The 12,342-nt window shown below is 29.9% G+C and overlaps 1 protein-coding gene across 1 annotated transcript; it reads right to left on the bottom strand.

Moving 5' to 3' along the window:
• Positions 1-1,626: 1,626 nt before the first annotated feature.
• Positions 1,627-4,479, bottom strand: LOC137833076 (putative amino acid permease 7). Its single transcript, XM_068641456.2, has 7 exons — positions 4,401-4,479; positions 4,074-4,307; positions 3,881-3,974; positions 3,503-3,717; positions 3,036-3,169; positions 2,720-2,947; positions 1,627-2,025 (listed from the first exon to the last, which is right to left on the bottom strand). The coding sequence occupies exons 1-7, from the start codon at positions 4,477-4,479 to the stop codon at positions 1,627-1,629; spliced, it is 1,383 nt and encodes a 460-aa protein (XP_068497557.2).
• Positions 4,480-12,342: the final 7,863 nt, after the last annotated feature.

Here is a 12,342-nt window from a genome sequence, read left to right as displayed (position 1 = left end):
TTCAAAGAAGCAACTTGGACTTTTGCATGTTTGGCTCATTCACATGCTTCAGATAATTTACCCTAAAAACACAAAATTACCAAAGATAATAGTTAAGGCCCAAATAAACCCAATTATATGAATATTAATTAAAACAATGGATTTATTTATTATTATAGTCCAATAATCTATGATTAAGGCTATTGTGTGTGAATAAATATATGTTCATCAGGCATTCTCTTCTCTCTTGGTTGAGAACCTCTTCGACGATGGTAATATTATAGACATGCCCATTTATCCTAAAACCCTTCCTCATTTCCGCTTTGCAAGATTTAAGCAATCTAACCTGCAGACAGGCGTACTCCAGATTTTCCCACGACAGGGTTGATTCATCAACTTCTACCAATGACGCTACTTCTCCAACCACTTTCGAAAAACAGTATTTGTTCCACAGAGTTAGCGGTAATCCATAGCACCTAACACAAACAATTTTATGGCCTGCTGTATATGATTCGGTCCATGGTTCAATAGATTCAAACAGAGAACCAAACCATTCATTGTTAAGCTTAATGGTTTCTTCCAACCGTTCTCCTTCATTAGGTGTTAGGAGCACAAGATTATCTCCCATAAATCCCAGTTTAACCCTGCTCATACCCCCTTTAACAAACTCTTCCCTCAAGGTAACGAGGGAGACTTCGGAAGATATCCTCCCAACTGCACTAAGGACTAGCCATGACGGAGTGTTTGACTGTTTAGGTTTCGAGATATTGCCCCTTCAATATGTTCTCCTAGTATTTTCACGCCAGACCTCCTTCTCTTTCTGCTTACCCCGTGGACTGACCCCTCGAGAATTTTCAGTTCTAAAAGCATTTAGCCTTTCATGCTTCTCCAATCTACCCTCATTTGAGACAGGAAAAAGTTGCACAAATTCAAACCTTCTTCCCCACCTATTTAAACGCCTTGAGATGAAGACTTCTTTCACTCTAGCCCATTTTTGGAATACCCTAAACATATCATACTCCCGATGATTGTCTGGAAAGTTTGAAAAGAAAAACGTAGAGGAGTTTTCAACCCATGATTTCTTTGCCGGAGAAGCTTCCTTATACTTTGTCGCTCTGCTCCGAGGTTCTTCCCTCTTACACCTCCGCAGTCCCTCCTTAACCCTATCTTTCTCTCTCCATTTCAGGATCGCCATGCGTGCCATTTCTTTCTTTCTTTCTTTCTTTCAAATTTAATATTAACTCTTTCTTTTAATTTTAAATTTAAGTAATTACAAAATGGAAAAATAATCAAAATGAAATATTAATATAAGAATAAAAATAATATCAAATTTGTTTACAACAAAAAATGAAAAAAAAATTATATATAAGTATAGATAATAATATTTTCGTATTAATTTAAATTATATAACTTCTTATTATTATGGACAGTCAAGATCAAAATATAATTGGTCATGACAGTTCTTGTTGGAATACAATGTTATTGAAATTGGTCAATTTGATTTATACACATTTACACTTTTTTTTAAGAAGCATAGTTGATAAGTTTGGAAATACTTATTCTAATGAAGAAATAAAATATTCATTAATTGAATCACATGAAATATTTACAATCAATCAATAAAAACTAAAGCAAATTGAGTCCTTTCTAAAGTTTCTGACTAATGATTCCTTGAATTGATCCCACTAGACCCATAACTGTCACAAGAAAGCAAACAAAGCTGAACATTCTAAGAAGAATCCATTGTTTGGTCCAAGCTCCAATTTGCCTCTGTTGCAAGTAGATTTCCACTGGAAAATATATAGCCAATGGCCAGAAGTTTATGGCTCCCAAAACTCCCAGAACTTGGTTGAAGTAAGGAAACAAAATAGCAATCCCAGTGGTTGAAATCACATAAACTGTTCTAAAACACAACCTGAAAAGGTTCAGCTCATAACCAGGGATTAATGGCAATTTTACTATATAAGTCTTGTTTGCAAAATGACTATCTTGGAATTTTCTTGAGCACCATCTATCAGCAGCATTATATATTGGTTGACTGTACATCTGAAAGATCATAAAATTTCTATGGTTAGGTAACATGTAAAGGCAGTAAAAGAATACATTCAAAGGTAACTTCAGCATGTTTCCTACTAGTTGAACAATTTCACTTAATAGAGTATTTTCAAGTAGTAGACAAGTTTATGTTTGAAAAATATTGATGTCACTAAAACATTTTCTTTACAAGTTTTTCCTCTGTCCTGAAATAATTTGCTGTGAAAAGACATGATAGATAACCCATAAGGAAAGTAAATAAATAAATTCTAAGAAAAGAAACATTCTTAGATATTCTTATATAAAGTGATGAAATGAGAGATTGTGAATCGAAGAGTTGTATGTGCAAGTGCCAACTGGTGTTCCATGAAATGGCTTTGAGCATTGTATGCTCCATATAGCTAAGTTACTTTATTATAATATATTTGCTTGGTTTTCTTGCTTAGATCTTTATCAGTTGTAAAGAAAACAAGACTAGTGTTGACAACTTGTAGCACTTCTCTGCCAAAGAAGAGTTGTTGTCACACAGCTTATACTGATTTACTATTCATGTTGCCATTTTACTGCCTCTTACAATTGTAGTCATTGGATGGACAATGATGTTTCATTTACATTAACCAAATATCCAAAAACCTCTTGCCATAAGTGATAAAGCATGGAGTTAGTGTAAAGGAAAATCAAGAATGGTATGTTACAGTAGTAGTACCTGATATCCTCCCACCAAATGAAGAATAATGCAAGCATTAGCGAAGGCAACAAGCCAATAAGGCTCATAAAACCCAAACCCTGTCAAGATGTTCCCTGGTGTATCATTTCCAAAAGCTCCATATCCAAAGCATCCACAAGATAGGTAGAAGAATGTTGTCACGATGATTGCAACCATGGAAGCCTTTTTCATGGTTTGATTTTCTGGTGGACTAGACTTCAGGGTGTCCTTTGTTCAAAAAAATCAATGTTTTAGATACAAAATTTGTTTATTTTCTGCATTATAATCGAATGTGAAGATGAAAATATTAAGTTACCTGTATCTCAAGAAGGAGCAAGGCATATGGATAAGCAAAAGCAATGTCACCAAGTGCTTGGAAGACTAACCACATCTTGTTAGCAGTGTTAGTAGCAGGTATTCCTGTTATGCTCCCCATAAATCTTCCATTTCCTGCAAGTACAAAATTTTCTCCTTATGATCTTTGTTTAATATCATAATAGTTTTTCCATGTTTTGCAACCACAATTTTTCTGAAGAAATTATACAAAAAAACAAATATACCAAAAATAGGACATGTAATTCGTGGCAACCGTTTAGCACAGATATGTGATACTAAAACATATGATACAAACGATATAGACTTTGAACAATGTTGCAACTTGACAAGAGTTTTGGAATAATATTACTTTCTTTCTTCATCTTGCTGCTTTAATCATCAGAAAGCTTGAAATTGAAAAATAAGCTAAATGTTAAACCAAGAATAAATGCATGGAAGAGAAATTACCTATAACTTTTGCCATACCAAGTCCTAGTCCAATGAAAGAGTATGTAAAGGACATGATTGCAGCCAAAACCGAGACCCATAACATGTTATGGAGGTCTGGTATGAATGACATTACAACTTGAACAGCTCCAAACATCACCATATAAATGTCACCCCCGTAAGTACAAGGAGCTTGATGCCCTTCCTTGTGATAACAATTTGCTTTCAGAATTGCCCTGCATAGTAGAATAAACAAGTTTCATTATGACAGCCACTTGGATATTACAAGATAGATGATGAAATGCTTAGGAAAAGTGTTTAAATGACTTATCAAAAACTAAAAATTAGCACATTCTCTGTAGTATAAGGAGTGATTTCCTCATTTAATAAGAGAAGTACCTTAAACAGTTTGCTGTAGTAAGTACATAAGCACAACTAGTCCCATACAAGGTCAAAATTTGAAGGAAACCAGCAAACCATGTCCTTCTTTTACCTGAAGCAATACAAAAATGCAATGATGGTAAGTTATAGTGAAAATGATAAATAGCCTAAAAACAGTGATTTCATAAGATAATAAAAGAGAGTTCACTACCAAGATTGATTCTAACAGCATCCATGTATGAGTGGTTTCTTTTCCCAGTGACAGGATCAGGGTTTCTATAACAATCAGAAAGGAGGGATGAAGAAACATAGGTGATGATTGCAAAACAAAGCAATGCAACTGGCCCTCCAATCCATCCCAACTGGGCAGTGCTCCATGCAAGAGATAGAACACCAGATCCAATAACAGCAGTTATGATGTGAGCCACAGCACTCCATAAGGTTCCTGTCAAAATTGATGGCAGGATCAAAATCCATGATTCATGATTCAAGTTCATGCAAATGAAAAGGGGGTGGTGATGGTGCTATGAACTCTTACCACTCCTTTTAAGATGGCCGTCTTCATCATAAGCAACAAGTTCACTTGTAGCAATCGGCAAAGAGTTTTTCACATCCATCTTTGTCCAAGCTTCAAACTCAAATATTCAATAGAAGCTTGTGGAGGAGTTTACTGCATGTTAACACCATAGAAATGTCAAAAATGGTAACACCAAAGATAAAATGTGAAGCATCAAGTTTGAAGTTGAAATCTCTATGCATGTGATATGAATATGTTGATATAAAATTTTAAGTGACATATATAAAAACATATGTATTATAAACATTAAAAAATTTATAAATATAGCAAAAATACAAAGGGCTAACCTTGTAGACTCAACAAAGATGTAGATTTGAAAAAAAAGTTAAAATTTTTTACTCTTGTTCTGCCACCTAGAAAGTTGTGAACTTTTTCAAGAAATAACTGAAAAAAAGAATTTATAAAGAGTAAAATCTTTAAACTTCTTTCAATTTTAAGAAGAGATAAAATCATTCACACATAAACTCATTCCTTTATAAAAGGAATTTGTAACAGAAGTTTGTAGCTTATAATATGATATTTATTTTTTTTAGATATTGAAAAATATTATATATACTTAATATTTTTTACAAAGTTTTTTAATTTATATTTTTTAATTTATATCAAATCTTATTTCTCACTAATATATTAAAATCATATTATTAAATAAAGAATTAAAGTAACTACCATCGGGATAAAATAGGAACAAATTTGTTTGGTGTACAAAAAACAATATTGAATATATTTTAAAGATATTAAATTTGAATATATTTTAAAGATATACTAAAAATTAAGAAAATCCATGTTTTATTTTGTCTTCTTTTTAGGAGAGTTTGTTTTTGTTTGTTGACCGATCTACTTCTTTCAAACTTTGTTTTAATAAAATAAATTTATAAAAAAATAAAAATCATGATTCAATAAAATTTACATATTATAAAATTTCATAGACAATAGTATTTTCTACACCAATACTTACAAAATTAAATTTTCTATAATAATTATGCAGACTAAATTATTTTGAGTGAGCTTTTTAAATAAAAAAAAGTTACACTGTATTAATTAAAAGAATAAAATAAAATATTATTTTTTTAATTAAAAGAATAAAAAACACAGATAATGCAAAGGGCAAATTAAAACCAGAATTGCATGAAATTGAATTATTACAAACAAAGAGTGAATAAAACAACGACCCAAAAACTAAAAAAGTTATTGAGAACTTCATTATTATTCCATATGGATGAAATAGCAAGAAAAACATTATAAGAGAAATACCTGTAATTCACTGAACTTGATATCAAGATCTGACGATGCATGTAAGTATGTGTAACAATGGCAATATTTGGGGCAAGAAAAGTTGTAAATATGCTTTTCATCAATGAAGAAGGAAATATGATAGAAAAATAGGTTGAATTTGGAGAGAGCGCAAAATCTTAAACTTCATTCACACATACTCTGATTAGTATCTTTCATTCCTTTATAAAAGAAATATGTAACAGAATAACAGACTCTTTGTTTCTTAAAATATCAAAGATATTTTGCTTGTTTAGATATTGAAACATATTATATATACTTAATATTTTTTACTAAGTTTTTAATTTATATCAAATCTTATTTCTTACTAATATATTATAATTATATTATTAAATAAAAATACTTTTTTGCTAAATCTACTTAAGAGATAAACCTATAAGAACCTTTGAGATAGGATATGATAAAATAAATATGATAACTAACCTATCATATATCCTATAAATATTTTCATCCAAAGACAACCCAGTTTTAGTTTTACGTTGTTTTGTTACCTTGTTGATTTTATTTTTAAAAAAAATAAATAATAAATAAAAGGAAGCAAAAGAAGACAGTCTTTTAGGATTAAAATAAAGTATTTGTATATTTAGATTGCTAAAAATATAGCTAATCCTTGAAATTTTTATATTTGATTAGGGTTTCTTTAAGATTATATTTAGATGTATATGTTATTCAAACATTGACATTTAGAATAACATTATTGGTTTTGCATTGCGATTAATGGGTTATCTTCTACTCTTTGTGTGCTTCTATTTAGATTGGTTTCGAGTACTATATAAATAAATAATTGATTGTATATATAGACTAAAATGCTTTTTCACCTAAAATAACTAAAGAAATTATATCAAATTAACACAAAGTTATATCATATTAGTATAGTTATAATTAAATTTTAACTAAAATTATGTTAGTATTAGTTGAAATTTGATTAGCACACATTTTAGTAATTTTTAAAAATTTTAATAATTAACTTATAAAATTATTTTAATTATAAAAAATCACAAATTCTTATCGGATATCTAAAAAAATGTATTTTACAATAAAGTAGACTTCAGATCAGAATTTATGAAAAGGAAAGACGGTAAAACTAACTATTTAATACTATAAAAACTTAACTTGATTTTGTTTTGGTTACCATAATTATTGAGCATAAATCGTAAAAGGTTTCTTATATAACAAAAACACGAGGAAATAACATTTTAAAAATTTATTTATCTCAAATAATTTTAAATTTAATCCTTTTGTAAATAAATTATATGATTTTTTTTGCCTTGATCCTTTATCTTTAAGTCTTTTGCAAATAAATATTTTGAAATTTAAATTATTTTTAATCGATTATTATATTTCGTTCTTGAGAAGAAGAATAAAGCAGGCATATTGGAATGGTACATATAATTGAAATGTATATGTAAACCTTTTACAATTGAAATGTCATGTAATTATATATAAAGGGGTTTTTTCACTTTAACTTTCTCAAAAAAAAATTCTATTTTATTTTTATATAAATATTTGATTTTATTTTATTATTATGGACATTGTGTCATTTTCTATTTTTTTAAAATATTTTAAATTTTAAAAATTTTCAAACCTTAAAGCCTGAAGTTCTCCGTTCCCGGTTCTCCTGTAGCTGGATCCTCCGAAACCACAAGAATCCTTAGTTAGAATGGGATTCCAACTCAGCACATTTTGAGATTTTGAGAAGAGTTGCTCTTTGGAGAGCACAGTACGATGAAAGTTGTGAGCTATGTTCGGGGGAGTTATTGTCTATCGTTGGCCTCTATGGTAGAATCAGTCGGGGTCTGAGACTGAGACGCAGTGGTTTACCATGTGAAACACTTCAAATTTTGAAAAAAAAAATTAAATTTCCAAAAAATTTTAAATCTCCAAAAAAGTTAAAATATTTTACATTTTCAAATTTTCAAGATTTTTTACATTTTCAAAATTTCAAAACTTTTAAAAATTTTAAATTTTCAAATTTTTTAAATATATTAGTTAAAAAAATTGGGAACAAAATTTTTATTTGAAATATTTTATGAAAAATGTATGTAAGAATAGTTTTCAAATTGATTTAAGAAGTATAAGAAGGATTCAACGAGAGGAGGCAAAGGGTAAGTGATGAAAGTCTTTTATCATCAGACGTTTTTTAGAAACAATTTTATGGATTTAAATAAAATCATACATAACAGTGACTAAAATATATTTTCTTTTCCCCAAGTTTTATGGAAAAGTTACTTTCAATCTGATTTACTTATTCAGAATCTTCAAACAAAGAGAAACTCAGTTAGAAGAAGGTAGAAAGAGGAAGACACTAAATCCAAGGATATTATTTCTCGTGCGTGTTCCTACCAATGTCATGCTTACCCCAAGTGCAAGGTTCCAATGCGAAGAAACATTGTTAGGAGCGGTGTGTAATCAGGATTCAGTGTGTGTTGCATCATCGTAAAAAAGTTGCATCCGCTTCTACATCCACGAAAGAGTATAGGTAAAGATTGGTATTTTTCCTATTTTATCCTTATATCAATATTTGATTTTATTTCATTATTATGGGTATGGTGTCATTTCCTATTTTTTCAAAAAAATTAAATTTTTCAAAATTTCAAACCCTAAAGCCTTTTCAAAAAAACTTCAAATTTCGAAAAATTGTAAATTTTCAAATTTTTTTTTTTTTTTAATTTTCAAAATTTAAAATTTCAAAAATTGTTAGACTATTTTTATTATGTACTTCAACGTGATCCAGGAATTGAAAAAAATTGGAGAGATAGAAGAGAGAGAAAGCGGAGAGCATAGAGTTATTGTGTTTATTTAGGGGATTTACAAATCAACTTTATCATTGCAATTTGATCATAATACTATATATTTAACAAATTTTGAGAGTTTAGGATTGTCTCATGAGGAGGCGAACCTTTCCAATAAGGTTGTGTTTTAGCCATCTTCTCACGCCTCGCTTTAAAAATTGAGGATGAATTTTTGGTTTATTGTTTAATGGTGTCACATGTTTTATATATGATAAAAATAAAAAATGTGGATACACAGCGGTGTCCCCGCTAGTTATTATTATTGTTATTATTATTATTATTATTCTTATTTTATCATTGTATCAATATTTGATTTTATTTCATTATTATTTACATTGTCATTTTTTATTTTTTTCAAAATTTTAGATTTTCAAAACTTTTTAAATTTTCAATTTTTTTCAAATTTTCAAACCGTAAAACTTTCAAACCATTCAAATTTTGAAAATTTTGAAAAGTTCAAAAAATTATTTTTTTTAAAATTTTTCAATATTTTAAAATTAAAATTTAAAAAATTGTTAGAGACGGAAGAGGGAGAAAGAGGAGAGTATAGATTATTTTACACATTTTCATAATTTTACCCATTTTCCGCAGTTTTTATACATTGCTTATATTTACAGTTTCGTTCCTACAGTGGCATTTTTGTCTTCATCTCCAAATATTTCGATATTCATCTCTCAATCGAAGTTCAATATTCTGATATTCATCTCTCAATTGAAGCTACATCTTTCTGCTCAGGGCCTATTTAGTATTTTTTTCATTTTGCCTTATTTTGTTAAAATCGCTTTTAATTTTTCCCATTTCTGATGCCTACATCCCCCATTTTTAAAATTGTTGTGCGTTTTCATTTCGAAACTGCAATGGCATTTCGCGAGTTGGGTATCTCAAATGATCCAAACCAAATATTGGAACACTCTGGTTCGTATTCCGTTTCTATTTCTGTTTAATTGTTCTTCAGTGTGTTCCTTTTGTAGTTACGAATTAAAGCGCTTATTTGATGTTTAATGGAGGTTGATATTATAAATATTATTACGAGCAGATGTTTGAGTAACAGAGACAATATGGCTTAGATTTATGGGCGATGACTGCACAGAAAAAAAAATAGCGAGGATAATGTTCTTTACATTGATGAGAACATTAACGTTGCCAGTAATTACTTTTTTTATTTATTTTGTGCTCAAAAGAAATATTAATGGTTATTATTAGGAATAAAAGAAGGGAAGAAGAAGGTCTGGACATGATAATAATTGAACAAAATAGAGTTTCTTTTATTATTTTAAAAATACTTTAAAATGTAAAATTTGCATTCCAAATATTATTTCGTGAATGTTCTTTGGTTCTTATAAGATACAAAATATGGTGAATAATAATTGAATAAGAGTTAGGTGAATGACTACATCTAGAAATGGTTTTCTATGTTCAGGGAGACATCTCAGGGAATATAACAATATCAAATTGGGAATAATACTTTATTTATTTTAAATAATAATTATTCTAAAATTTACATATAAGATACTTGTTAGGTGATTGATGATATGATTTTAGATGACATGTTTAATGTTACATCACTATCACTTGTACAGGAAGTTTTTCTCCTCAAATTACAATCTAATGGTATATAATTGTGTACAATATTGTATACAATAATTACATACAATACGATAATTATTATTTTCTTAATAAGGTCAAATTATATTTATTGTTTTTATAATATTTTCAATTTTCTCTCTTTATATATATTGAAAACTTAATATTTTAATATTAGTTTTGAAAAATCAAGTTTTGGAGTAAGAAGTAGGTTTTTAATTTGGTCTTCAAAAGGAATTCATAATCTTGATAAGCCATGGAAATGATGGTTGGTTGCATGTTGTCCTAATCCAAATTCTGAAATGGTAATTTATAAGACAAATGGAGTGAAGAACTAAATTATATTTGTTTTTTTAAGCTTGTGTTGTCACATTAGAATGATTTGCTGCATGTTACAAGAAATTTTATTTTAGACAAGGTTTATTATGTCAAATTAGCATAGAAAAATGTGCATTGCTGTATTAAAAATGTGAGAGGCTTTGGATAGTGGTCCAATACCATCGTGAAGAAAAAAAAAGGCCAATTGCTTTAAATGAAAAGATAAAAATACTTTTTTTACTCATGGCATTAAAGCGTCGTCATTTACAGATTTTCATATTGGAGTGTGTGAAAGACTTCTTCTCATGTGTTGTCATTTCATATTAGAGGAACGGTGATCCAAAACCTGCGCTTTTACTTCACGCCTCCTCGGGTTAGTTAGCCATTCAAATTTTTATAAATTTTCTTCTTACCGTTCGGTGGAGATTCTACCATATTTTGTTATGGTAGTTATCTTCTTCTTTTTTTTGTCTATTTTTCATAAATATGTTTCTTTAAAGAAAGATTACAGAATGAAAGACCCATTGAAAATTTGCAAGAATCAGTTATGTTCGCGTGAACGACATAGACGCTCAACAAGACACCCTGTAAGTGTTACCCATTCAGTACTTAATTTAATTTTTTTTTTCTTATTGAGTTGTGACTTTGATGATAAATTGTTGAAGGACGAGAGCCCATGGAAAACTCCCAAGAAACTTTAAAATCTAGGGCTAGGGTTTGTTGAAGGGGACGAAGGTATGATATACAATTTATTTTATTCATGTAGTTTATGCATATGCTGACAGATAATTAGTTGTGTACCTTAGGTAGTGAGGTTGTGTAGGTGCTTGGAGTTAACATATTACAAATAAAATAGAAACCACTGTAATTGTATAAACATATGACCCTTCTCTAAATACACATGTTAAATATCTACGATACTCATTTCATGAGCTTATCAAGATTATGAATTCCTTTTGAAGACCTATAAGAAAATGATAAAAAAGTGGTAAGGAGAAGAGATGTTTATTATTCTCTTGTGTGTATGTTAAGTATAAGAAATATATAGGTAGGATATTAATCATGAGATTCTATCATTATTAAATTAATTGCATATAGTTGGGTACAATATCGTACGTACAATATCGCATACAATAATTGTATATAATTTGATAATTACTATTTCCTTAATAAGGCCAAATTAGTGTAATCAGAATCCCATATCAGTCATCAAAGATGAAGAATGAAGTTAGCTACTGATCAGATATGGAATATGGATGATAGCATCCTTGTGAGTTAGTTACAAGACTGACAGCAATTATATTCCCGGACATTAGTGTCTAAGAACGATCATTTTTAAGCAATCCATTCAGCTGGAAACTGAGCCAAGCACTTTATTTACTTTTTCCCCTTTTTTTCTTCTCGGTTTAATCTTTGTTTTCGAAAGTGTTTGTTTCTGTGTAGAAGCAAACTCTCCACATTGTTGACCAACCTTTCCTTCAATGGTAGAGGCAAGAACACTTTCCGGCCAGGCCTTACTATCACCAACCTAACTGATCTCACTCCATCTTTTACACCGATGTATCGTACTCTCTCGACCAGGTCATCCAAAGAAAAGACTGCGAAATCTTTCCGAAGTGGGAGAAGGAGGGAAGGCTACAACTAACATAACAGCCATATGAAAAACTATCTAGGCTAGCGCGCAATGGCTTTCTCTGATCTGATAGGGGTTCGCTTCTTCAAGCTCCACCCAACCTATACAAGGTGCTGCTCACTTTCTCTCAGCCACTCCCATTCAGTAATTAATTTAATTTTTTTTTCTTATTGAGTTTTGACTTTGATGTTAAATTGTTGAAGGACGAGAGCCCATGGAAAACTCCCAAGAAACTTTAAAATCTAGGGCTAGGGTTAGGGTTTGACGAAGGGGGCACAGGTATGAT

This window comes from Phaseolus vulgaris, chromosome 6, assembly GCF_051622355.1.
Source record: "Phaseolus vulgaris cultivar YP4 chromosome 6, ASM5162235v1, whole genome shotgun sequence".
NCBI classification, from domain to species: domain Eukaryota; kingdom Viridiplantae; phylum Streptophyta; class Magnoliopsida; order Fabales; family Fabaceae; genus Phaseolus; species Phaseolus vulgaris.
This window is presented reverse-complemented; position numbering and strand designations above follow the sequence as displayed.

What these genes read in the sequence shown, in the direction of transcription:
- LOC137833076 (XM_068641456.2), bottom strand. Translation starts at nt 4,479, where the DNA reads ATGGATGTGAAAAACTCTTTGCCGATTGCTACAAGTGAACTTGTTGCT. An exon ending in CGGCCATCTTAAAAGGAGTG is followed by an intron (nt 4,308 to 4,400) that starts GTAAGAGTTCAT and finishes CAATTTTGACAG; the next exon opens with GAACCTTATGGAGTGCTGTG. An exon ending in ACTACAGCAAACTGTTTAAG is followed by an intron (nt 3,718 to 3,880) that starts GTACTTCTCTTA and finishes TCTACTATGCAG; the next exon opens with GGCAATTCTGAAAGCAAATT.